The sequence below is a fragment of the Lithobates pipiens genome, unplaced genomic scaffold (genome assembly GCF_037356315.1).
Source record: "Lithobates pipiens isolate NorthernLeopardFrog02 unplaced genomic scaffold, aLitPip1_a1.2 Scaffold_28, whole genome shotgun sequence".
Classification (NCBI taxonomy): domain Eukaryota; kingdom Metazoa; phylum Chordata; class Amphibia; order Anura; family Ranidae; genus Lithobates; species Lithobates pipiens.
Window position 1 is genome coordinate 19502914 of NW_027507789.1, and position 27762 is coordinate 19530675.

The 27762-nt window shown below is 44.8% G+C and overlaps 1 protein-coding gene and 1 non-coding gene across 9 annotated transcripts in view; one reads left to right on the forward strand and one right to left on the reverse strand.

Moving 5' to 3' along the window:
* The window catches only part of HGS (hepatocyte growth factor-regulated tyrosine kinase substrate), a 42647-nt gene that overhangs the window by 11877 nt on the left and 3008 nt on the right, over positions 1–27762 (forward strand). The window contains exons 5-21 of one of the 8 annotated variants that reach the window (XM_077458833.1): positions 25–148; positions 1635–1687; positions 1790–1858; positions 1964–2088; positions 2466–2544; positions 10048–10101; positions 12741–12839; positions 12928–13062; positions 13168–13206; positions 13291–13437; positions 14642–14855; positions 16011–16183; positions 16705–16845; positions 17470–17641; positions 17725–17846; positions 19671–19772; positions 24596–24708. In XM_077458833.1, coding sequence (XP_077314959.1) covers positions 25–148; positions 1635–1687; positions 1790–1858; positions 1964–2088; positions 2466–2544; positions 10048–10101; positions 12741–12839; positions 12928–13062; positions 13168–13206; positions 13291–13437; positions 14642–14855; positions 16011–16183; positions 16705–16845; positions 17470–17641; positions 17725–17846; positions 19671–19772; positions 24596–24708 — 1961 coding nt within the window. The remainder of the gene's footprint in view (positions 1–24; positions 149–1634; positions 1688–1789; positions 1859–1963; positions 2089–2465; positions 2545–10047; positions 10102–12740; positions 12840–12927; positions 13063–13167; positions 13207–13290; positions 13438–14641; positions 14856–16010; positions 16184–16704; positions 16846–17469; positions 17642–17724; positions 17847–19670; positions 19773–24595; positions 24709–27762) is intronic. The other 7 variants (XM_077458828.1, XM_077458829.1, XM_077458830.1 and 4 more) reach the window with 7 other exon arrangements.
* On the reverse strand, positions 15667–15750 carry LOC143937617 (small nucleolar RNA SNORD103/SNORD85). Its single transcript, XR_013263708.1, has one exon. It is a non-coding gene; the product is annotated as a small nucleolar RNA SNORD103/SNORD85 (small nucleolar RNA).

Consider the following 27762-nt stretch of genomic DNA (forward strand, 5'->3'; position numbering starts at 1 on the left):
CAATTTTTTATTATTTTTATTTAGCGAGTTGTGGAACCGAACGTTCGGAACAAGATCCTGTATCTGATCCAGGCCTGGGCCCACGCCTTCCGCAACGAGCCAAAGTATAAAGTTGTGCAGGACACTTATCAGATCATGAAGGTGGAAGGTAAGCAGGACCACCCTGCTATTGAGGATACTGTGTACATTGTATGTAATGAGGGTGTTGCTCGTAGTACATTTTATATTTGTTTTATTTGTTCAGCATTTTTTTTTTTTTTTTTTATTGTTTTTAGCTTTAGTTTTTTTTTTTTTTTTCTTTATGCAGCAGTTGCTTAACCACTTCCTTCCTGTAGGACGTTCATGGACCTTTTTGGGATTCTGTGCCTGTAGCGGGATGATGCCTGCCCCTACAAGCATCATTCCCGTATCAATCTTTTCAGCTGGCGATTCCCAGTAATGCAGAAGTAATCTCGATCGCTTCTGCGGGTGGCGGAAGGGGGTCCCACTTGGGAGCGGCGGGGCCACCAGCGATGGCTGCCCTGTACAGAGAGACAGGAACTGACATTGTTCTTTTCTCTCTGAAACCCCAGAAAGTTGTAGTGCTGCGGCCCTTCTTCGGGTTCGGGGTGCACATGTGCCAATCCTCTGCCAACCTGTGCTGTGATTAGACACGGCACAAGTCTGATTTCATCCAATTGGCTGTGGCCAATTCCACACAGAGTCCTGTGTTTACAAAAACACAGAACTTTGTGCACAGGAACAGCGATCTGTCTGTTTCCTCTCCCTGCAAATCAGAAAGAAGTAACGCAGTAAAGTAAAAGCAGCAAATTACAACCTGTAGCTAGTATGCCTCCTAAACTAAATTACACATTGTTAGGCACAGTTAACCCTTTAAATTCCCCTATATGTTAACCCCTTTCCAGCTAGTGTCATTAATGTGCGCCCTAAACCCGGAAAAGGACAGCTTTGCCTGTGTGGGGCCTCCTGTCTGCAAGTGGTTAAAGGCACAGTAAACATTAAAGGAGTTGTAAAACTTTGTGTTTTTTCACCTTAATGCATCCTATGCATTAAGGTCAAAAAACACCTGACAGTGAATGGCCCCCAGTCCCCCCATTTTACTTACGTGAACCCTCAAACTTGTCCCACGGGGATGCACCGTCTCTCTGCTAAGGGGTTCTCGGCTGTTGATTGGATAGATTTATAGCAGTGCAGCCATTGACTCCTGCTGCTGTCAATCAAATTCAATGACGTGGCCGGGGGGGGGCCGAGTCCTGCATTCGGCATCTATGGAGTGCGCCTTTCTAGGGGGTTATCTGATGCAGGTAGGAGCTGAGAGAGCCGCCGCGGGACCCCAGAAGAGCAGGTTTGGGGCCACTCTGCAAAACGAGCTGCACAGTGGAGGTAAGTATGATATGTTTGTTATTTAAACAAAAAACAAAAAAAAAAAAAAGAAATTAACCTTTTTAGTATCACTTTAATTTTGACTTGAACCCTTCCCACTCTACTAAAAATGTGCTATTTGTTTTTTATTGTCTGTGTCCAAATCTCACCAATAGGGACACGGGCAGCAATAAAATTAAGTTTTTGATGCACACTAACACACTTCTGACATTTTTAAGATTTAATGTTTCTGTGGCTTTTTCCCTCTTTAGGACACAACTTTCCAGAGTTCAAGGAGAGTGACGCCATGTTTGCTGCAGAGCGCGTGAGTGCATTCAGAATGATCATTTTTCTTTATTCTTGGATGGGGAAATGTAGCACTGAAGGGAAAAGCTGAATCTTGACTGGTTGTCTTTTTATTCTGTAGGCTCCTGATTGGGTAGATGCCGAGGAGTGTCACCGTTGCCGTGTTCAGTTTGGAGTCGTCACGCGGAAGGTAGGTGTAACATTTTTGTTTTGCTGCCTCTTTGTTCCCATCTGCTCAGTATATCTCTCCTTTTTTTTTTTTTTTTTTTTCACGAATTTATCCTTTCTCTTGTAGCATCACTGTAGAGCCTGTGGGCAGATTTTCTGTGGGAAATGTTCTTCAAAGTACTCCACCATCCCCAAGTTTGGTATTGAGAAAGAAGTACGCGTGTGTGAGCCTTGCTATGAACATTTGAACAAGTAAGTGCCAGAGGTGAAACAGCTGACATTAAAGAGTAACTCCACTTTTGTTAAAGGGTTACTAAACCCAGGACCCTGCAGTCAATGTACCGGGTCTCCTCTGGACCCTGCATTCACTATATCTGGTATACGCAGCAATCTGCAGTCACTGTACCTGGTCTCCCCAGGACCCTGCAGTCACTATGTCTGGTTTCCCACAGTACACAGAACATTAAAATGCAATTTTTTTATCTTTGCCCCCAGTGTGTGTGTGTGTATATTTTATGGAGTTACCCTTTTGAGAAGAAAAGCCCAAGGAAAATTCAGTGCTTGTGCTTTACACTTAAAGGCAATCATTGGCCCTTGTGTCTCACTAAACACACATTGTCTTGTTGCAGGAAGGGAGAAGGAAAGTCGGCCACCAGCGGGGAATTGCCCCCAGAATACTTGACCAGCCCTTTGTCTCAGCAATCGCAGGTGAGAAGAACAATTGTGGATTTTCAATTGAACTGTTTCAGACTAACTTTTTAAAAAGATAGCTTTCTGATGTTTTATCAAAGTTGTTGCTCACAGGGATGCCAGTGGTAAAGCTAGGTACACGTGGTTTGACAGTTGGCAGCTGAATTTTGACCTGGGTGTACAGCTCCAACAGAAGCCGGTCTCCTGATTGGCTTCTATTGAACAAGCATGCTGGAAAACCAGCAGCCGATCGGCATCCGATCAGCGAGTGCAGTCAATGGCTGGGAGCACCGACTGCTGTGTTCTGGCGGGGGGGGGGGGGCCACAATCGGTCCCCCCTGTCAGCATATATAGTTATATAGTTGGTATACCGACCTCCTCTGTGTTTTATTTTTTTTTTTAATTTGGCCTGCTGGGTTGAACGAAGAAAAACTTCCTCGGTGTACCGGGCATAAGATCTTACCTTTTTAGAATTTCATCCACCACAGCCAGTGTTCTTCGTCCCCTAAAAAGCAGAAGACAAAGGCTGTGGTGGAGAGTAAAGTCAAACAAGATGTATTATCTCCTTGTTGGCTTCCAATAGAAAGCATGTGCTTTTTCTTGCCAAGGGGCTTCAGTAAAACTATAAAAAACAAAACTGAAAAATCCCCAGTGCGGGCTAAGTTACCTGCCAAGGTGCTTTTACCTATAAGAATATATAATCCTTCTAAATACATGACCCAACTATAGTTGTTGGGCCACATCCCAACACAATGATAACAAATAAAACATGGGGAAAGTAACGGGACTTTTTAGGCACCCACTATATACACACATGAAATTAAAAAATTACAAAGCTTTTATTGATATCAAAGCAATATGGGCTATATAAACACAAAATATACATATGCAAAGCTAAAACCACATGACGAATGGTAATAAATCATCAATTGAACCATGTTTCTCTTATGTTCATTGATGGACACAGCTGCTGCTTCTTTATCCATGACCAACCAGAGTTTTATAGCTTCAGCTACAGGAGTAGGACACTAGGCAGAAAAAATGACTCAACACCTACTATAGGCAGTCCTTTCTGGGTATAAAACCCCTTCTCTGCTATAGGCTTCCAGTCATCCCTGCCTAGGAGTCTGGACATGTTGTTTTCTGCTGGGAATTTTCGTCCCACAGCTTTTTTTCCTTTTTTATGGACAGTCAGGCTGGGGAATGGGCTGGATTATCTAGATCCAGTGGTCACCCTAGTGTGACTAGCAAGTGTGTGCGGACCGCTAGTTCCGCGCTCAGTCGGCCACGACTATGCCCCATCCTGGACCGGAATAGCCTGCGAGCTAAACTTGACTGGGCTCCCTATAGTCTGTGTCACAGCATTACCCCTGGCCGACAGCCCCCCCCCCCCCCACCCCACTTCGGTGGAGAGGAGGATCTGTCAAGGGAGCCTTGCCTTCCCCTGGATTGGTAAGTAGATGCCCCCTCCCTTCCATATCTGGACACGGTGTGGGCGTGAGTACTACCTGGGGTGGTCAGTCCTGTGGGCTCCCCCCGCCAGCTTACCAGATTTAGTGTATCAGGGACCTTGCTGCCCACGGTGGGGGGGTGCAGATTTAAGCCAGTTGGTCATGCATGCTGCTTATAAAGGTTACTGGTCCCCCCTGCTACCTACTCCCTCTGTGACTGTCCTATGTCCCTCTTGCTGTTTCAGAGTCCCAGGGCTCTGCTGGGATGGGGGTGCCGCCTACCTTTGCTGCCTCCCTCTGGGTCCTGGGAGCTCACGTGCAGACACCATGTGGCTCTGATTGGCTGGCGGCCATGTTTGTGGAGCCCTAGCCACTATTTTCCCTTGGCTTGAAGATATTCCCGGTCTAGGGCGACACAGTATTGTAGTGGTTGGCACTCTTGCCTAGCATTAAAAAGGGTCACTGGTTCAAATCCCAACCACAACACTACCTGCCCGGAGTTTGCATGTTCTCCCTGTGCCTGCGTAGGTTTCCTCCGGGTACTCCGGTTTCCTCCCACACTCCAAAGACCTGATGGTAGGTTAATTGGCTTCTGTCCAAAAAAAATTGGCCCTAGTATATGAATGTGAGTTGGGGACCTTGGATTGTGGACTCCTTGAGGGTAGGGACCGATGATACTCAGGTTGAACTGGATGGACTGGTGTCTTTATTCGACCTTACTAACTATATGTTGTTCACTGCTGGCCATGCTTGGCCACTATTTTGTTGTGTACCCTATGCCTGTAAAGGCTATGTGAGCTGGGTGGGGAAGGTACTGAGCAGCCATTTTCCTGTAGCTCACGGCGGCGGCCCTGTCCCTCCTGCTGTGGGTCAGAGGGTGTGGGGGGTTGGTCCCTGAAATTCATGGAGCGCCCATGGGTGACCCTTGTAGTCACTGGTGGTCCTTTCTGGGGGTTCCCTCTCTCTCTCTGCTGGGCAGCCTAGGATGGTCTCTCCTGCCTTTAGGACCTTGTGGGGTCCCTGGTTGCAGTAGTACCCATCGGGTTGTGTGGTCCCTATTGGATCTCAAGAGCACTCTCCCTTACTGTGGAGGTGATGTTCAGAGGTGAGCAAGAAGCGCACCCCACCATTACACTCTTCCTCAGACTGTTCTAAGCACAAATCGGGCTCCGCCGCAGGTTACGCATCGCTGCCGATCCAGATGGCATATCCCCTAATTCCTCAGATGGAAAAGATAGGTCCTCTGTTGCTGTACAAGAGAAGGCGCTAATTGCCGCTCTCATTGATGCTGTGCGGGAAATGCTTAAAATTGAGGATTCCGCGGGTACATCTGCTGTAGTGCCTGTCCCCTTTTGGTATGCACAAGCCAGCTCGGGCTGCTAAGGTTTTTCCTTATCCCGCATATTTTGACAAAATTGTCCACAAAGCCTGGGGTCGCTCGAGATGCCCATTTGTACGTCCTAAGTGCTTTGCGGTACGCTACCCTTTGAGGAGGCCCTTCTGAAGAAGTGGACTGCTCCGCTGGTGGTGGATCCACCTATCATCTGGTGCAGGAATCTCCCTCCTTTAAAGGATCCTGTTGGCCACAGCTCTGGTGTTTCAGAGTCTGACCGAATGGGCCAAGGTTTAGTGACAAGCCTTGGCTTTCAGCCAGATGTCTCAAGCATATGTGGAATTTGCAGACCAGTTGGGCCAGGGGCTGCAATGCATTGTGACACGTCCAGGGACGCAGCGCCACTTCTCTCCAAACTATCCATTTCGGCAGTGGTTCTGAGGCAGGTCCTTTGGCTCAAATGTTGGTTGGCTGACCAGACTTCTAAAAAAGCCTTGGCGGAACTGCCCTTCCAGGGAAGACCGGCTGTTTGGGGCTATGCTGGTTGATCTTTTCAAGAATCTTACAGGTAGCAAAAGTAACTTCCTCCCTTTAGACCAAGAAGGGAAAGGAACCACGCAAGAAGGCTGGGTCCTCAGTTAAGGGCTCCAAACCTTTAGGGACACATGCAGGTGGTGCTAACTGCCCATGGCCCCAAAAGCCCTTTATGCCTGTGGATAAGTCCTCTTCAGCCTGAATGTTTGCCCCCATCCCTGTCCAGAGTGGGAGCTTGCCTTCGCTGCTCTCCAGGCCCGTGGAAAAATCATTGTCAGACTAAAAAATTGTTTCATCCTTTCCGCCAGACATGTTCTTTCCCTCCAATCTGCGTATCTCGCTGGTCCATCTGTTGGCTCTGTACGGGGCTGTGCAGGATCTGCTCCTTAGAGGAGTGACTGTCCCAGTACCTGAGTCAGAGCTCTGCTGGGGATTTTATTCCAATCTGTTCACAGTCATCAAGATGGGCAGTGTTCGCCAGATCCTGGATCTCAAGTCCTTAAATGCTTTTGTGTGGGTCCTTGAGTTTGAGAGGGCAGCCATTCGTTCTTGGGTGGCCTCCTTTCACCAGGGGGATTTTATAGTGCATAGACCTCAAGAATGCTTACCTGCTTATGCCTACGCTTTGATATTGGGGACACACATTATCAATTTGTAGTGCTGTCCTTTGGTCTGGTCTCCACTCTCTCAGGTGTTTAGTAAGGTCTTGGCCCCCGGTCCTGGCCTTGCTGAGACAATGGGGGATCGCTGTGATTGGTTACCTGGATGACTTGTTCCCACGGGTAGGGACTCGCTCGTCCCTGTTGGGCATGGTGGAGATCACCATGCATTCCCTCCAGGACGTCGGGTGGATCCTGAACCTTAGGAAGTCTGTATTGACACCATCCATGTGCTTGGAGTATTTGGGGTGCTGGGCCTCGATTCGGAGCAGGCCAAGGTGTTCCTCCTGCTGGACAAACCTTGGACGCTCTGGTCTTCGGTCCAGCAGCTATGGACTTGCAGGCGACCCTCCCTGTGCTTTTGCATGCAGGTTTTGGGCCTGATGGTGGCTACCTTCAAGGCGGTCCTCTCTGCTCATTTCCATACGAGAACACTACAGAATACTTAAAATCTGGCCTGTTAGTGGGTCTTGTGGACAGGAGTTGAGAACCACTGGCCTAAAGGGTCTACCGACCAGGTTCCAGTTGGGCAAGGCTATTCGGGTGGCGAAATTCAATCTTCAGAGAAACACAAGAATCCAGCGGTGCTGGATTGTATGGTCCTTTGGCAATAGCAAAGGATGCAATAGTGGCGCGTGGGATCAGTACAATCTCATTTACGCCTTCCTGCCCCTTTGTCTCATACCTCATCAGTTGCGCTTGATAGAGGCCGAACAGATCCCAGTCACCCGGGTGGCTCCAGACAGGTCTGCATACCAGGGCAGTTGTCCATGCTATGCTGACATGGTGCTGTTGGTGGCAGTTACTTGCTGGCAGCTGCCTCTTCAGGAGGATCTTCTGTCCCAGGGGCTGGTGTTCTTCCGTGCTTTCCATTGCTGGCTTTTGGAGGTGTGGCTATTGAAAGCCGGGTTCTGAAGGGCAGGGGGTTGTCTGCCTCGGTGATCCCAGTCATAAGTCTACCTTCCGGAAGATTTATCATAGCACCTGGAGGACCTCTATCTTTTGGTATGAAGCCTTGAGGTTCCAGCCTTTCTTTTTCTTGTTGGCCTTCCTGCAACGTGGCGTATATCAGAAACTTGCTTTGATCAAGGATCAAGTCTTTGTTCTGGCTGTTTTCTTTCACGTTCTTTGACCACGCATTCCTTGGCCTGCACTTTCAGTCAAAGGGTTCATCATATGCCCCCTGTGCGTTCCCTGTTGCCACTGTGGGACTTGAATTTAGTCTTGTCAACTCCTCAGAAGCCTCTCTACCAGGGCATCTGGGATATTCCCTTGCTTACGCTCTTTCAGAGAGTTGCCTTCTTAGTCGCTCTCACTTTGACGCGGCGGGTGTCGGAATTGGAGGCCTTGTCTTGTAAGCTGCTTAATCTGGACTTGCACGTAGACAAGGTGGTGCTTCAACCTCCCCCTTCCTTTCTGGCGAAGGTGTGGGATTTTCACTTAAATGAGGAAATTGTCCTTCTCTGTGTCCTCGGCCGTTGCATCCAAAGAGATGATCTTGCACTCCTTGGATGTGGTTTGCGCAGTTCGCTTGCTTCTTTGCGGTGGTCCGACTGTCTCCTTTTTATGCTACGGACTGTCTGCAAAAAAGTGTGGAGGCCTCTCCTGAAGGGGGAGAGGGGCGCCAGGTGACCAATATTGTAAATCACTTTACTCTCCCCTTCCCCTCTTCTGTTTCAGTTTGGGTTCCCTGACACCAGAGCAGGCTGCCTGTTTCCAATTGATACTACAGAAATTTTGCAGTGATTTTTATTTTTTTTTATTTTTTTTCGTCTCTCTCCCATCCAGATGGAGCATATAAGAGACGCTGTTATATATAGCGGCTTAACTATTTTCAGTTCCGCAATCCTTTCACTTACCATCTTTTGGACCTTTTATCAGACAAGCTAGGTCAGCGTTGGGATTTTCTGTTTTTGTTTTTTGATGGAGGCCTCTTCTGCCTCCTGTTTCTTGTTGAATTCGTCTGACAATTGTGCAGGCATAAGCCATTAAAGGGCGGGATCCTCCCTTCCCTGTTATGCGCACTTAACCAGAGTGGTTATCGCCTCCCTGGTCTTTTGACACCAGGCATCTGTTTCTCAAGTTTGCCAAGCAACAGCCTGGTTGTCAGTGCACACGTTCACTTAATTTATAAAGTGGTTGTAAACCCTTACAACACGCTTTGACCTACAAGTAAGCCTAGATTAAGGCTTACCTGTAGGTCCAAGAAATATTTCCTAAACCTACACGGTTTAGGAGATATTTGCCGAAAGACAGGTACCGCTGTCTACGACGCATGCGCCGTAGATAGCGGCGCACATGCGCAGTAAGCGCGGCACCGTCAATGGCGAATATGCCACACGCGGCGGCTCCTGTGCGCATGTGCGGGAGTGACGTCATCGCGGCTTCGTCAAATGACAGCGGCGGAGCAGTGAGAACCACCGAGAAGATGGATGCGGCGGACTGCATGGGGACAGCAGTGACATCGCTGGCTCCTGTGTCGGGTAAGTGACACATAATGGGCTACTATGCGAAGCATAGTAGTCCATTATGCTTTACCTTTGCAGGGAATGAAAGAGGAAGTAAACTCATCAGGGTTTACTTCCTCTTTAAGGTTGATGTGTTCGCATCCTCAGATGCTAGTTTTAGCCGTCAAGTTTTGCAGGCAGCTGTTTAGGGCTCTTGTGCACCCTTTGGGGTTGTTTGGAATGTTGGCATGTTGCCCTAGATTTTTTTTATATTTTCTCCATTGGTTGGCTTGCCCACACTGCTTGGGGACTTCCCTGTTTTGGTCATGGATAAGGAGGAAGAAGCTGTGTTCACCAATGAACAGAAGAGACAATCTTGTTATTTTTTTTTTTTATTTTTTTTTTGTTACTCGTCATAAAAGCCCTTTCTCTGAGTTAATTGACGGACCTAGCACCACCCCTCTGTGGAGTTTTCTCCTTGACACTGCTTGTGACTGAGGCCTATAGCAAAATGGGGGTTTTATACTCGTAGAGGACTGCCCATAGGAGTAGCTGAAAATTCCAAAAAAAGGGAAAATGCCTGTGGGACCATAAATCCCAGATGAAAACAACATGTCCATACTCCTGAAGACACTAGGCAGAAATGACTGAAAGCCTATAGCAGTGGTTCCTCATCCTTGTCCTCAAGTACCCCCAACAAGCCATGTTTGCAGGTTTTCCTTTATCTTGCACAGGTGCTTTAATCAGAGTCGATGGCTCGGTAATTTGGACAGATATTTTATCTAAGAGAAATTCCCAAAACGTGGCCTGTTGGGGGTACTTGAGGACAGGGTTGGGAATCACTGGCCTATAGCAGAGAGGGTGTTCTATACCCAGAGAAGACTGCCCCTAGGAGGTGCCGAGTCTTTTTTTTTTCCTGTCTAGTGTCCTATTCCTGCAGGTGGGGGCTATAAAACCCTGATTGGTCATGGATTAAGAAGAAGAAGCTGTGTCTGTCCACATTTTGAATTTATGTAATTGTTTTTTTTACACCTGAATCTTTGTTTACTGTAAACTTAATCTCTCCTTTTTATATTTGAAAACCTTAATAAAATAAGATTAAAACAGAAGCAGCTGTGTCCGTCAATGAACAAAGAGAAAGGGATTTTACGGTGAGTAACAACAAAATCCCATTTTCGTTACTCCCAAACCAGGTGCCAGATGTACAAGTGTCAACCCCAACGTGTTTCAACTTGAGAATAGCAATAGTCGTCTTCAGGGGGCTAATTCTACTACCGGTTTCCAAAACATATCGCCCCCAACAGAAACCAACTGATGGAATTTAGGTGCGGCACAAAAAATTGTCAAATAGCAGTCGGGAGGAGGAGGAGGAGGATAGGAATCCTGGGAAGCCCAAGATTCAGGGCAGATCGGTCACAGGAGGTGGTTGCAGATGAAAAGCCAAATGGGAATTTTTCTAAGGAAGTCGCTGTATATACAGAATTTGATTGTTCGACTTGGCAGTGCAGCTTTCCTCCCCTATAGTGCATTGTATACCCCAGTATAATAGACTATTTTTTAACAAATGTCATCTAGGTGTATTCCACAGTCTCGCCATTACTTCTGTAGCGTGTGTGTGTGTGTGTGTGTGTGTGTGTGTGTGTGTGTGTGTGTATATTAATATAATATATATCTCTATAACACAGTAAATTGCCAAAAGTCTTTGGACGCCTGCCTTTATACGCACATGAGCTTTTATGGCATCCCAGTCTTAGTCCGGAGGGTTCAATATTGAGTTGGCCCACCCTTTGCAGCTATAACAGCTTCAGCTCTTCTGGGAAGGCCGTCCACAAGGTTTAGGAGTGTGTCTATGGAGATGTTTGACCATTCTTCCAGAAGCGCAAACATTCCCATAGACACACTCCTAAACCTTGTGGATGGCCTTCCCAGAAGAGTTGAAGCTGTTATAGGCAAAGGGCGGGGCCAACTCAATACTGAACCCTACGGACTGAGACGCCATTAAAGTTCATGTGAGTGTAAAAGGCAAGTGTCGCTGTATGTGTGTGTGTGTGTATGTGTATATATATATATATACATAATGTGTGTGTGTGTGTATATATATATATATATATATTGTGTATATATGTATGTGTGTGTGTATGTATATATATATGTGTGTGTGTGTGTATATGTGTGTATATGTGTGTGTATATATATATATATATATATATATATATATATATATACTAATTATAATATATATTATAATATTATATTATATAATGTGTGTGTGTGTGTGTGTGTGTGTGAAGGAAAATGATAAATGGTTTTCAACATTTATTTTAAAAAATATGTGAAAAGTGTGGGGGGTACATTTGTATGGCGCCCCCCGGAGTCAATACTTTGTAGAACCACCTTTCTCTGCAAATACACCTGCAAGTCTTTTTGGGGATGTCTCTACCAGCTTTGCACATCTAGAGAGGGACATTTTTGCCCATTCTTCTATCTCAAGCTCTGTCAGATTGGATGGAGAGCGTCTGTGAACAGCAATTTTCAAGTCTTGCCACAGATACTCAATTGGATTTAGGTCTGGACTTTGACTGGGCCATTCTAACACATGAATATGCTTTGATGTAAACCATTCCATTGTAGCTCTGGCTGTATGTTTCGGGTCGTTGTGCTGCTGGAAGGTGAACCTCCCCCCGGTCTCAGGTCTTTTGCAGACTCTAACAGGTTTACTTCTAAGATTGTCCTGTATTTGGCTCCATCCATCTTCCCATCAACTCTGACCAGCTTCCCTGTCCCTGATAAAGAAAAGCATCCCCACATTATGATTCTGTCACCACCATGTTTCACGGTGGGGATGGTATGTTCAGGGTGATGTGCAGTGTTAGTTTTCCGCCACAAATACAGCAACAAAGGCCTTTTGCTTTTTGGCCAAAAAGGTCATATTTGGTCTCATCTGACCAGAGCACCTTCTTCCACTTGTTTACTGTGTCCCCCACATGGCTTCTTGCTAACTGCAAATGGGGCGACTTATGTCTTTCTTTCAACAATGGCTTTCTTCTTGCCACTCTTCCATAAAGGCCAGATTTGCCCCTTTCCAGTGCCAGCATCACAAGTGTGGGCACCTGGCTGTAACAGCTTGTGGCTTCACAGCCGGGTGCACACTGCACATGCGCGAGTGGCGCTGCGCCTCCTCAGTGGCTGGGCAATCTTCTGAGACCTGTGACGTGTCCCAGACAATTGCAGGGGGGGGGGAAAACTTCCGCTGGAGTCACCTTGGCGGCCCGAGCGGAAGTGAGCAGTTGAAATTCGGCTTTAAGTTGCCCATATATTATACAATTTTCTAGATTTACCTTCAACTATGTAGTGCAAGGGTCTGGCTGATTGCATACAAATTGAAAGTGTGTAGGTTTAATCTCATATTAGATGGTTTTGAGAAAGAAAAGGGAAATTTGTATAAGGTATGGCCAGAGTTGTCAGAGAAAGATATGTCCCATTGAGGGATTTTCTCTCACCTATTGCTATAATGATAATTCAAAAAAATTGCATTTCCCTTAATTTTCTGTCTGCGAAAATTGTCATCTGAAGAAAGTGTTTCATCTCCTCAGTGGGGGCACAGACAACAATAAAGACGTGATAATGTATCTATCCCTTTTGCATTCTATCTATTAAAAATGTGGCCTTTAAATCAACTACCACTGAATAAGACATAAGCCATCATATGGAATATCCCTGTACAATGTGTAATTTTTTTTTTTTTTTTCGTAAGTCATCCTTTTTAATTCCCTGAATGTTCTGTTTTTAGACGCCGCCCAAGAGGGACGAATCTGCTCTGCAGGAGGAGGAGGAGCTGCAGCTGGCTATTGCTTTGTCACAGTCTGAAGCTGAAGAAAAGGAAAGAATGGTAAGTCTGCCTGCATTCTTACAGCCGCTCAAAGCATTGCTCTACTTCTATAGCAGACGGATGTCATAGTGTGCGTTTTGTGATCTAGGGAGTCCCCGCTAATGCAGATGGTTCTGGTCTTCACTTGCAGAGACAAAAGAACACCTATGGCGTGTATCCAAAGGCAGACCCAACTCCTGTCACGTCCTCTGCTCCTCCGGCCAGTACGCTCTATGCCTCTGTGGTGAGTAGATGCCTGACTGGCATATCCAATTTCCCCCGATTTTATCATTAGGGTGCTTGTTGATACCAGTATTATACCTTTTATTTTTTCTCCCCAAATTTTTAGAATTCCTCTGCTCCACTTGCTGAAGAAGTTGACCCGGAGGTAATAAATTATAGGATTATTACTGTACGTCTTTTTTTTGTCTGTTTTCCATCATGCTGGGTCTCATCTGTTATTTCTGTGTAGCTTGCCCGCTATCTAAATCGCAATTACTGGGAGAAAAAACAGGAAGAGGTGCGAAAGAGTCCCACCCCCTCCGCTCCAGTACCAACAAGTGAGCCTGTGGTGCAGGTGGCTGAGGTGCCACCAGTGAACATGGTCAGTGTGATGGAGGTAAGAATTCAGTTTCTTTTGAACTAAGCTCATTGGCCTTTCAACTCTCAGCCCTTGTACACGCGGTCGGACATTCCGACAACAAAATCCGTCTGATTTTTTTCCAACAGATTTTGTCCGAAACTGGTCTTGCATACACATGGTCGGACAAAGTTGTCGGAAAATCCGATTGTTCGGAACGTGATGACGTTCGTTGTTGCGACAGGACTACGTTCAGGCTAGTAGCCAATAGCTCTGGTCTCGTAATTTTATCTGAGCATGCGTGGCACTTTGTCCGATCGGAATTCTCTACAAACTATCGGACAAAGTCCGATCGGATCATGCTGTCGGAAAATTTTTATAGCCCAGCTCTAAAACTTTGTCGGCTGGATATTCCAACGGAAACAATCCGATGGAGCCCACACACAGTCGGATTATCCGACAACACGGTCCGATCAGACATTTTCCGTTGGAATGTCCGACCGTGTGTACAAGGGCTTATACACACAGTTAACTAAGTGGAACTCTAGCTTACAGCTAATTAGCTTTAAACCGGTCTCTTGCCCCCTCCTAACGCCATTGTTTACTCACAGGAGTGAGAAAATTGTATATACCTACCTTTTTTCAGGTTGCTCCGATCTGGTCACGTGATCTCTCTCTCTCTCTCTCTCTCTCTCTCTCTCTCTCGATCTCTCTCTCTCGATCTCTCTCTCGATCTCTCGAAGATTGGGGCTGCTCTGTGCAAAACTATTGCACAGAGCAGGTAAGTATAGGCATGTTTTGTTGTTTTTATAAAAAAAAAAAAAAAAACACTTTAAGGAGATTCACCCTCTCTTTGTCCTGTTTACCATTATCAGTGAAAGTAAAAGAAAATCCCAAATTTTGGGTTGTTCCCAGAAAAGTAATAGAGGATAAATCTTCCAATAGGGACACAAGTTCTGTTGACCTGGGTAGTCCCTAAGGAATTCCCTTCATCTCCTGTCACTTCCTGTTTGGCTTTGGGACAGGAAGTGAAGGGAAATCTCCCCAATTGGACACAGATGGCGAGGTAAAATCTGCCAGGACTTATAACCCTCCCTTGCTCTATCCAAAGTGGAAACAAAAAAGTTTTACCTTTTCTAAGGCTAGTTAGATGTAAGCTGGAATTCCACTTTTAACGTGAACAGTAAACAATTTATTCAATTGCTATATTGGTTTTGGACTGAACTATCTGCCATTCCTCCAGCAGCAGTACCAGAATGGCGAGTCTGAGGAAAATCACGAGCAGTTCTTGAAGGCGCTGCAGAACGCAGTCACCACTTTTGTGAATCGCATGAAAAGCAATCATATGCGTGGCAGGAGCATCACCAATGACTCGGCTGTGCTGTCCTTGTTCCAGTCTATTAACAACATGCACCCGCAGCTTCTGGAGCTGCTCAACCAGCTGGATGAGAGACGCTGTAGGTTTCAGGGACATTATTGTGTACACTTTGCTGTTTGGTTGTGAGTTTGGTAAAATATTGTATCTAGCTTGGTGATGCTAAGAGTCTGAATGAAATGTGATACAATTACTTTACATAACTATATTGTTCATTTGCACATCCCCCCCCCCCCCCAAGGGCATACTCTTTGGGATCATTTTATGTTACGCCTGTAATCATGTTGTAATATGAAGTATGGTTGCTTTCTCCAAACCCCCCACTTGCAAACTGCTCCTCATTTAAATGAATCGCAGTGTGCTTCTCCTTGCAGACATCTGTTTCATATTTCTGCCTTCAAATTCACAGGGATCTATGTTCTTTTGCACCACAGCGACACAAGTGTGATGATGTCACCAGACTTGCTGTCCATTCTTTACCTCCTCCAGCCCCACAAGACAAGATCCATGCCTCTATACAACCTGGGTCTAGGGGTAAATGATTGGCGGCACTGAGGGGCACTGTGGATGAGGTACTGACAGGTGTTACTGATGGGCACTGATAGACTTTATTGATGGGGCACTGCTGGCAGCTGTTAATTGGAAGCTGATGGGCACATCTGATGGGGGCTGCACTGATAATCAATGTGTTGATGATCAGCACAGACCCCCCCTCCTCTGACAGGGAGAGCCGCCGATCGTCTCTCCCTGTCAGCGCGATCCAAGGAATGACGTTTACCGGAACTTCCTGGTTCACACGGTGATCAACTGTGATTGGTCACAGCTGATCACGTAGTAAGAAGCCTCTGTCAGAGACTCCTTACCATGATCGGAGATGCGTTTTTTTTTTTTTTCGAAGCTCGGATATTTTGAGTACGTAGTGGTTCTCCTTAATGAACGATGTTCTCAGTGAGGGCAAGTGTGTCATCCTCGCCTAACCTGATAATAGAGCTCACAGTACAGAAAGAGGTCACTCACCACTTTGACTAGAAGGGGCATTTTGCTTACCAGGTGGCCTGGAATTGTTCAAACTTAGATTTACAGAGATCTAAAATTTCATGCAGGAACATTCTCATGACAGATCAATTATCATTTCAGCTCTGCAACGATGTACCCAAATAAAATTTTTGTCCTTTCCCCACAAATTAGATCTTTTTCTCTTGATCACACACTACCATCTTAACATGTTTCTCCACAGTGTATTATGAAGGTCTTCAGGACAAGCTGGCCCAGATCAGAGATGCCCGCGGGGCTCTAAATGCACTCCGCGAGGAGCACAGAGAAAAGCTGCGAAGAGCTGCAGAGGAGGCTGAAAGGCAGCGGCAGATACAGCTAGCACAAAAGCTAGAAATAATGAGGCAGAAGAAACAGGTAAGATACAATGACCGCTAAGTTTATACATAGCAATTTGTTGAGCAAGACTTAGTGATGGCTGAATGTGTTTTTTTTTTTTTTACCGTCATGCATTCTATGCATGATGGTAAAAAAAACCTTCAGTATGCAGCCCAACCACCCCTAATATTTAACTGAGCCTGATCTCGATCCAGCGATATGCTTGAGAGCAGCTGTTCTCCCGGCTTTCTGAATCCTCAGACACAGCAGTGGGAGACATTGACTCTCGCTGCTGTCAATCACAGCCAGTGAGGAGGAGGCAGGGCTCAGAAGCGAGCACGCATAAGTGCCCCCATAGCAAGCTGCTTGCTATGGGGGCACTTGGAAGGAGGGAGGAGCCAGGAATGTCGGTGGAGGACCTGAGAAGAGAGTATCAGGCCTGCTGTGTGCTACACCATTGCACAGAGCAGGTAGGCATAACATGTTTAAAATATATATATATAATTTTTTTTTTTTTTCCTTTTTTAGTATTTTCTTAAATGTCATACCTGTCGTTGTAGGAATATTTGGAGATGCAGCGCCAGCTTGCCATCCAGCGCCTGCAGGAACAGGAGAAGGAAAGGCAGATGCGTCTGGAGCAGCAAAAGCAGACCATCCAGATGAGAGCCCAGATGCCAGCTTTCTCCCTGCCATATGCTCAGGTGTGTTTCTATTTGTATCCAGAGCTCTTCATTCTGTACAGTGCAACCACTGTCAAATTTATGTCTTGTCACTTACCTAAATGTACCACCAAACCTCTCTGATCCCCTATAGAATGTCCCAACTTTAAAGATTTTCTTGCAGGGGCAGCTGATGGGTGCCCAGTTCTGACTGGCATAGGCATGTCCCCAGAATTATATCTGCCTGTAACCTTTTCACTGCAGAACGAGTATGGGCAAAAAGCTCTACATCAGGGGTCTCAAACTGGCGGCCCTCCAGCTGTTGCGAAACTACAAGTCCCGTTAGGCCTCTGCCTGTGGGAGTCATGTTAGTAACTGTCAGTCTTGCAATGCCTCATGGGACTTGTAGTTTCACAACAGCTGGAAGGCCCCCAGTTTGAGACCCCTGCTCTACATAATCGAAGCAGCAGCATGGTTTATGCAGCAAAAGAATTGTATTGGCAACCCAGACATGGATTTAAGAACTTGCTGGTTTTCTGTTGCATTAAACTTTTTTTTTTTTTTTTCTGTACTTGCAGAGATAAATCGTAGGGAACTATGCATGTATTTGACAGCTGTACTGAGTGTTTTCTGTTCAGACTCGAGCTTCCTATTCTTTTTTTGTAGCTGCAGTCTCTACCATCATCAGGTGGCGTCATGTACCCACCCGCTGGCCCCAATGCTTATCAGGGCACCTTCAGTCCTTCTGGCTCAGTGGAGGGATCTCCAATGCATGGAGTATACATGAATCAACCAGGACAGCCTGGCGCTGGGCCTTATACCGCCATGCCTGGTACAGGTAAGCGACATGTTCTAGGCTCTGCCCCAGTGTTTAATAAAGCAGGCTGTTTTTGTAATAGTCTCAATATTGTCTTGTTACAGACCCAAACATGGTTAATGCCTACATGTACCAAGCAGGATCAGCAGCTCAGCAAGGGCAGCCAGTGCCAACTAATAACCCTGCATATACATCCTACCAGCCCACTCCGACACAGCCCTATCAGGTAAGCTCTGTTACAGCTTGATAGGCAAATTACAGGTGGATGCTGCAAATTGTTGGTGAGCCTTTTAATCACTTTGAGCCAGCGCCTCCTTGCCCTTTAAAAGTTTTTGATGCCGGAAGGCGGGGCGGGGTTTATGATCTCTTAGCGAAGTGGGCCTTGGCACCAAGCATACCACACTGCAGACATAGCAGTGCTGAGAGCGCGCGCCCTGTGCACTTCCAGCACAGTTGCCGGTGGCTGATGGAAAGCTCCTGATCGGGAGGCGCGCACTCTTGGCACAGCTATGTCTGCAGTGTGGTACGCAAATATGCGGCTGCTTGGCGCCAATGCCCACCTGCCGAGAGACCGCATATTTGCGTACAGTCAGTGCGAAGTGATGGGAAATCATTTAAGCTGGGCTTGGGACTAGAATTCAGTTTTGTATAGAAATGTTAGAACTGATGGCAATGTTTTTATTGTTGGCCGTGCTATTTTATAGTGTTAAGTGGGCCTTTTTTGTATGGTACTGGAAGCAAGAAAAATCCCGCCCCCCTCCCCCCAATGATGTCACTGAAAGAAGTAAAAACATGACAGAAATTTCAACTTTTTCCCCACTTCATTTTTCATAGTCAGGCTTAAATAGACACTGCTATTTGGCCATTTAGGGTTGGAGTTGGGCTTTAGTTTGCTTCTTGCTTAAAGAGGAACTGCAGTCTGCTCACATAATTTGTAATAAATACATCTTTACCATTCTGAAGCTTCCCTCCACCCACTTTGCATATTATTTTATATATACTGTGATTCTGTACTTGCCAAATATGCTGCAGAAATCTCCCTTCACTGAGTCTGGCTGCATCCATTTTAACCGTTGAAGCTGCTGCCTGTTCACCTCCTGGATTTACACACACACACACCTCCAGCTCTGCAGCTCTCATCAGCCCTCTTTTGACTCACCCCCTTCCCTTCCTGGCAAACTCTCATGGGTATGAGAGAGCGTGCTGTGCATGATGTCATAATGACTAGACAAGAAACAGTAAGTGGGCTGCATAAGGTATTTACTGGTAGAATTTTTTTTTTTTTACATCCAAAGTTAAAACAACAAGGGCAGAAGATTTAATAGATGAGAAGTTGAAAAAAATGACTGAACGTCCGCTTTGAATTAGAACTTTAGACAAAACTTTTTTTTTCCATTTTTGTATAGCGTAAAGTAGGTAACCCCTGTCATATTTTTTCTTTTCTTCTTTTTTTTTTTTTTTTTTGTAATCTACGTCCTATTGGGAGGAATTCCCTTCACTTCCTGTCCTATAACCAAAACAGGAAGTGAGAGGAAATCTCTGCAAATTAAGGCCCCCCAGGTCACCAGAACTCGTGTCCCCTATTACTTTTCCAGGGACAACCCAAATATTGGTATTTTAGTTTTACTTTCAACAATAATGGTAAACAGGGTCAATCTCCTTGATTGGGGGGGGGGGGGGGGGGCAGGGCACAGACCGCAATAAAAACTGACAGGGGTTCTAATCTCTCTCCACTCTATCCAAAACAAAAAAAATAAGTTTTGCCTTTTAGTTATACTTTAATAATACTAGATGCCCATCTAAGACTCCCCTGTGTGGTGACAACACTGCTGTACAATTTCACTGCAGGATGTCGTCCGTTAAGGAAGGGAAGAATATAATAAAACTACTACTTGGATATACAAGTAATAAAGAGGTTATAGGGATGACTCTGGAAATCAAAAATTGCTGTGTTAATGCCAATGCTAGACTGCATGATATGTCATTTCTTATTTTGCCCATATTTTGCTTTAAAGTTGTGCGTTTTTTTTTTTTTTTTTTTTTTTTAAAGAACGTGTCCTCCCAGAGCATGTCCCAGAATCCTCCTGCTAGCGGAATGAATTACATGGGTGCACAGTCTGTCCCCATGGGCTATCAGCCATATAACATGCAGGTTGGTTTAAGTCATATGAACAGTTAAAGTGCATTTGCTTCTTAGTTTCTCTGCCTGTGTCTGCCAAGGTTTTGGGAGCTCCTTTTTTACTCCAAACAAAATATACACTGATTATTATTATTATTATTTTATTTTTTTTAACTCCACTGTCTTACTCCTAATCTTATAACACTCTGTTATAACCACTTGGCGTCAGCTTAACTGGGAATATAAGTCGTGATTTTGACGTTAAATAACATTGTTATGTTGTTCTTTTTTTGTTAACTGCAAAGTAAAAGCATTATGTGCTAGTATGCATCGCATACCAGGGGCGGATCCAGAGCCTAGTCTGGGGAGGGGCACTGCCATAAAATTTGTCGGGGCAATGGCTGGTGTTGCGCGTCTATCATCCCGGCGCCACGGTTGATATGGTGTCAGGATGATTGAAGCGCATTATTTCTATTATTACATTGTTATATAAAATTAAATAGTTCAACTCACCATAAATGCAGAATCAGTCGGAGCCCTGAGCGTGTCATTTGCTACCATCGGCTGCCACCAGATGCAGCGTGTCACTTGCCACTGTTGGCTGCCACCAAATGCGGATTGTCACTTGCCATGTCACTTGCCACATCCCCTGTCACCAGATGAGATTTGTCACTGCCAATGTCGCCTGCCACAAGATGCGGATTGTCACTTGCCAGTGGCTGTGTGCCAGAGTCACTGCGGGCAGTGGGAGATAATGTAATCTCTGCTGCACAGTGATGTGCTGTCAGAAGCTGAGCTGTGGGGATGCAGGGTGAGAGATGATGTCAGAAAGCCACTACTCATCAGAATATGCTACCAAAGTGGTGTTGCATTGCGGCCATCTTGGTACACACCTACTTGTCAGCAGTGAGCCTAGAGTTAGAAGTCGGCAAGCGGACATCTTTATACACCCACCGGAGTCTTGCTTTTCACAGTACTTTTTAACAGTAAACTCAGCTTATTTAGTGAAATATAAGTTGAGTTTACTGTTAAAAATAACTGTGAAAAGCATAACTCTGGTGGGTGTATAAAGGTGTCCGCTTGCCGACTTATAACAGTAGGCTTACTGTGGACGAGTGTGGGAGTACCAAGATGGCCACGACGCAACGTCCCTTCCCTGATAACATTTGCCTGCTCACCTCGCTCAGTCACACGCCAGCCCGCAGGCATGATTGCTCACTCACCAGCCTGCCTGTCCACTCGCCCACCCGCCGGCTCACCCACTCATTATTCCCCCCCCCCCCCCCCGTCCATCCCTGTCGCATACTAGCACTTTTTGTGGCACTTACCTGCAAACGAAGCCGTGCTGTCCCCGGTGGAGGGAGTATCCGTGTTCGCCCCTCTTCCTTTCAGGGGGCGCAGACTCCGGCTCTGTGACTGGCCCAAGTTGTGTGACATCATTCCCGTGCATGCACGCGAGAGCCACCAGTCACACCACTCGCTAGTGAAGAAATGGCCCAGAGGACTGTTTTTTCACAGCGCATGTGCTGATGACATCATTGGCGCAGTACAAAGTAAATATCTCCTAAACTGCACACGTTTGAGATAGATATATATATATATATATATATATATATATATATATATATATATATATATATATATATACTGTACCTATAGGTAAGACTTATTATAGGCTTACCTATAGGTACAACTTGAAAATGGAGACTTACAACCTCTTGAAGACAAGTGAGGGCAAGAGAGCCCCTATTCAGCTTTATGCCCCTGGAGGACCGAAGCGACCTCCGATGTCACTTCCAGTTCTCGGGCAGATAGACAGACAGGATTGTTTTTATTTTATTTTTTTCCTTAAATTCAAAATGTCTCTTTCTTTTGTTTTGTTTTTCTTTTAAAGGTAAATGAGAGATTTGGGGTCTTTTCGACCCCCAGGTCTCTCAGTAAAGAGGACCTGTCATCCTTATTAACCATAACAAGGGATGTTTACATTCCTTGTAATGGGAATAAAAGTGATCCAAATAAAGGGACCGTGTAAAAAGAGAGAGGTAAATAAGGGAAAACAATTTAAAGTGCCCCGCCCCTCTGTGCTCGCGCGCAGAACCAAACGCATACATAAGTTGCACCCGCATATGTAAACGGTGTTCAAAAGCACACATGTGAGGTATCGCCTCGATCGTTACAGCGAGAGCAATAATTCTAGCACCAGACCTTCTCTGTAAACAAAGAGACCTGTTGAAAATTTAAATGTCACCTGTGGTGATTCTTAAGTATTGTAGTTTGTCGCCATACCACGAGCGTGCGCAATTCTAAAGCATAGCATGTTGGATCTCTATTTACTCAACGTAACTTCATCTTTTCACATTGTGCAAAAAAAAATAAAAAATTTTAAATTCATTAAAGTGTATTTTTTCCCTAAAAATTGCGTTTTTGAAATACAGCTTCACAAATACAGTGTGATATCAAATTTTGCAACAACCGCCATTGTATTCTCTAGTCTAGAGTCTCTGCTACAAAATATATATATATAATGTTTGGGTGTTCTAATAAATTTTGTAGCAAAAATACAGATTTTTAACTTTTGTAAGAAAAAGGCCTGGTCTTTAAGTGCAGGGTTCACACAGGGGTGGCTTCAAAGTCCGCCCGACTCTGAAGCCATCCGGTACAGCATGACTTCAGTGGGGCTTGCAAAACGATTTCTGTATAGAAGTCAATGCAAGCCACTCCGAAGTCACCCCAAAGTAGTACAGCAACTTTTTTCTAAGTCTGAACGACTTGAGCCGATCCTGTTAGAACGGTTCCTTTGCAATGCAGGGAGCGCGACTTGTCAGGCGGCTAAGTCGCATGGCAGGTCGCCCGTGTGAACCGCCACTAAGTGGATAAGGTGCTTTTGTGTAAATGCATGTCTAGAAGTGTATTTACAATAATGGCTGCTATCACATGAACAAAAGGGTCGCACTTGCTTTTCACCCACTTGACACATGCCCCTTGTCTGCTGTCCTCTCAAAAAGCCTGTATGGTTTATTGCCATAATCAACTGTTGGTATAGGATTGGGTAAATGGGATTGGATGATGATATTTTTATTTTTTTATGGTTGAACTAGATAGACTTGTGTCTTTTTTTTTTTTTTTTTTCCTTTCTTTCTTTTTTTTTTAACCTGACTAACTATGTAACCACTCAGACTAAATATATTCCAAAATCATAATGTCATAATCCATGGCTGGCCATTCTTGCCTGCAGAAATTAAGCAGTCTACCACCTTCGAGTTCAATTGACTGCCAGAATTCAGTTAATTGTTTCTATTTACACAGCCCAATTCCCTCTTAAAATATTGGGTGACTTGTTATGTTTTCTGTGCACTAAAATTTATTTAAAGTGGATGTAAACCCGAATTATTATTATTATTATTATTAATATTATGTAATAATGTAGAGTATAGGATTTCCTATCATTTGAGCCCAGTCTTGCCACAAAGAGTTAATCCATCTCTGAGCAATCCTCTTTTATTGTTCAGTGAGATAAATCTTGACAAACAGAGAAAAACTTTGTCAAATCCCCCCCCCTTGCTTGTTTTTTAATTCCCTCACATTCTTTTCTTCTGCTGCTCTGCCAGGATTGGATGTTCCACACCTCAGCATGATTGGGCATGCTGAAGTCATGTGGTTACTTTCCTGTCTTTTCACTGGATGTTAGAGATCATAGCAGGAGTTCAGTGTAAGGAATATACAGGAAAACATGCATGTTGACAAGGGGAGTGTAGAGGTGGGCGGGGAGTCTACCGACATCACGACTCCACCCACCCAAGCTCCAGGGTCTCATAGCAGACAGAGGGGAGACATGTGACAGGTAAAGATACATGCAGGAGGCATCAACCGTATTTATGGGCATATAACACGCACCCCAAGTTTAGGAGGGAATGTAAAAGAAAAAACTTTTAGGAGGGAAGTTTAAGGAAAAAAACTTACATTTAAATGCCCATCAATGTAGCCTTGTCAGTGTCGTTTTCAGCCTTGTCAGGGTCGTTTTCAGCCTTGTCAGGGTCGTTTGCAGCCTTGTCAGGGTCGTTTGCAGCCTTGTCAGGGTCGTTTGCAGCCTTGTCAGGGTCGTTTGCAGCCTTGTCAGCCTTGTCAGGGTCGTTTGCAGCCTTGTCAGCCTTGTCAGGGTCGTTTGTAGCCTTGTCAGGGTCGTTTGCAGCCTTGTCAGGGTCGTTTGCAGCCTTGTCAGAGTTTTTGCCATTTTAAAAATGGCGCCGCCGAGATACAGAGCGGATGTCCTGTGTATCTCGGTGCTTGTTCTCGGCGGCTTTCGGGTATTTTCGGCCCTTCTGGCCTATTTTCGGCTGTACTCGGCCGTTCTTGGTGGCTTTCAGCTTTCCGAAAGCCGCCGAAAATACCGGAAAGCCGCCGTGAGTGGCAGAGAAGGTTAAGAACAGCGGGGGATCGGCGTATAACACGATTAGGGGGGAAAAGGTGCGTGTTATACGCTGGTATATCCTTATAGATAACCCCTATGGCAGTAGTTTAGAAAGGATGACATTGGGTTTACATCCACTTGAACTGTATTTTCTTTACTGAAATTTTGTATTTGATAAACTATTGTGCAAATATCGTGTGACGTAAAAAATTGGAATTATCACAATTTTATTCTAATATCTCTGCTTTCAGAAAATTATATAATGTTTTTTTTTTTTTTTTTTTTTTTTAACCAATCTTCAGGCCTAAAATTGTTTATAAATGTGTTTTAAAAAAAAAAAAAAAAAAACGCAAAAAATAAATACATAAAAAATGTCTTGCAGCAAATGGGTTAACGTGAGAAAAATTTTTTGTAACTAATACATTGGTTTGTTTGTTTTCATTGTTAGAACCTAATTTCTTCTCTTCCTGGGCAAGACCCAGCCATGACCAACATGCCTTCTCAGCAACCTTTCCATCCTGGACAACAGCAGATGTACCAACCGGTATGTGATCGTTCCCTGTAAGTGGGTCTTGATGTGTCAAATTTCAAGTTTAAACCAATGGGTTGAGCTGAGTGGAAATACATTGTATGTAATCCCTAACAATGAACATCTCTCACTTGCTCCCTTTTTCGGTCTGTTTAATATTCCCTTGAAAGAGTTTTTTTTGTTTTATTTCTGTTCAGTAAGTGCAAAAAAAAAAAACTATTGATCATCGCAGAGATTCATAGTTGTCCTGTACACATGCGCTATCTCTGTAGTTTCCCACCAGTTCCTAATTTGAACGACAGAACAATTAGTCCCAGTCCCTATGCTGCAAGGATAATTCAGAGCAGCAAAGCAGTGGTAAGAAACAAAAAGATCTTTAGTAAAAATCAGCACACACTACACATTGTTAAAGTGTTACTAAACCCAGAACTGTAAAATCAGTCTGTATGTGCAGAATAGCATGCTTGTTATACTCACTGTGGAACTTATGGGGTTAATCCTCTGCATTGTGTAAAAAAGGCTGTTTGATCCTGTATGCACAGATCCTTCCATCCCTGCACGGTCTGGGGAAGGCCAGCTAACACAGGCAGGGTAGCCGACCTGCACATGTTCAGTTGTGTCTGTTTTATGCTGGAGAGAATAATTACTTGTTCTCAGATCTAGCCAGGTCACATGATATTGACATCACACATGTGGGCGTGTATACAGGCTATAGTGGGAAATCTCCTCCTACCTGAACACACGGCTCTGGACAAACTCTGCAGGTTATCATGTGACTGTGGCATACAGATCAGCCAGAAAGGTATATAGTGGCAGTATTTTAATGTAAAAACAATACTTATAAGCGTTGAGCTATGGGTGGGCAGATTAACTATTTTCATAATACCGGATTTAGTAACACTTTAAGCCTAGTACACACTAGTAGTTTTTTTTTATTTTTTTTTATTTTTTTCAACCCAGTAAGGATGAACAAAAAAAACTGACAGCTCAGGAGGAGCATCTGTACTAACTAAGCAATGTTAGTACAGCGATCCCCTTTGCTGTTCTATTGTGTTCTGATGGAGACGCTCCGGTCAGCACTCACAGCCATTTTTTTTTTTTCGGTCATGCCCCTTTCACAGAAGCTGGCCTGACTGCAGAACACATGGACTGCTTGGGCCTGTTTGCACTACGCTTTTAGGCACACATTTAACCCCTTGATTCCCCCCAGGTGTTAACCTCTTTCTAGCTAGTGTCATTTGTACAGTGACAGTGTATAGTATTGTCACTGTATTAGTGTGATGTCAGTTCCCACCCAGTGTCAGGCCACTTTCACATGGGCTTGTCCGATCAGGTCCGCCTGTCTGTTTTTTAGGCGGACCTGATTGAACCCTCCATTCACCCCATGGATCCTGTCTGCCAAATTCAGATACTGGTGGTCCTATTTCCATCCGTCTGGCGAATCGGATGAAAACGGACAGGCCGTCTGTTTTCATGCGATCTCCCCATAGAGGAGAATGGGACTCTGACAGGTCCGTCTCCGCTCACTGTGCAACAGGGTGATCCCTGCTGAGCAAGCTGAGTCCGTCACCTGCCCCGTGTGAAAGGGGCCTTGGTGTAAGATTGTCCGCAGCACTATCGCAGTCCCACTATAAGTCGCAGATCACTGCCATTACTAGTATAAAAAGAAAAAAAATTCCAGTGTATATATCCTATAGTTTGTAGATGCTATAACATTTACACAAACCAATCAATATACACTTATTGGATTTTTTTTTTTATTTACCAAAGACATGTAGCAGAATACATTTTGGCCTAAACTTATGAAGAAATTTGATTTGATTGGATATGTTTTATGACAGAAAGTAGAAAATATCGTTTTTTTTTTTTTTTTTTTTTCTGTGAAAAACGTGTGGTCTTTTCCCGTGTTAATGTGTGTGTGTGTGTGTGTGTATATAATATATATATATATATATATATATTCGCTGTGTGTGTGTGTGTGTATATATATATATATATACACATACATACACACACACACACACACTGTGTTTATCTGCGTATAACATGCACCCCAAGTTTAGGAGGGAATTTTAAGGCAAAAAACGAACTTACATTTAAGTGCCCATCAATGCAGCCTTGCCTGGTGTCTTTGCAGCATTGGCCAGCCTCATTGCAGGCTGATTATTTAAAATTGGTGCCGATCTCCACTGACTCTGAGCGGAGCCGAGCGCCGCCGGCATACACATAGCCGAGTGTACTCGGCTCCGCTCAGTCACGCCCAGTCCCTGTGTTATGTCCTCCATTGGGTGGGACTGGGCATGACTGTGAGTGGAGCTGAGCCTAGCCGAGTACACTTGGCTATGTGTATACCAGCGGCGCTCGCTCCTCCGCTCACAATCAGTGGGGGATCGGCGTATAAAACACACCCACAATTTTCTCCTGATTTTAAGGGGAAAAAAGTGCATCCTAAACGCTGATAATTACAGTGTGTGTGTATATGTGTGTGTGTGTGTATGTATATATATATATATGTATGTATGTATGTATGTAATGTGTATATATATATATATATTTATTTAATGTGTGTATATTTTACATTATACAGCGCTGCAGCAGCTTGTCGGAAAGGCTTCCATCAATTGCCTCTCTAGATAGGACAGTCGGCTAGAACTTCAAGTAACTAGGTTCGCTCGTGTAGTCGCTCTCAATCATGCGGATGACGTCACCAATAAATCAATAATGATGCTGCACATAGTGAAGCCTGTATGGGATGTTTAAAACGGTTTATTCAGTTTGTACTTCCATCAAGGGAATAAAAACAAATGCGTTTCAGACGATGTCCTATTGGACAAAACGCATTAGTGGGGCCTAGGAGACACAAGCACACTGAGAGCCGCGGTGGTTCATGAACCTATAATCCCAAGCGTTTGGTTTTATTCTCTTGGTGAAAGTACAACCTAAATAAACGGTTTTTGATATCCCATACAGGCTTCACTATGTGCTGCATCATTATTGTTTTATTGACAACATCATCCTCATGATTGAGAGCGATTTGCACGAGTGAGCCTGGTTACTTGAAGATCTAGCCGACTGTCCTATCCAGA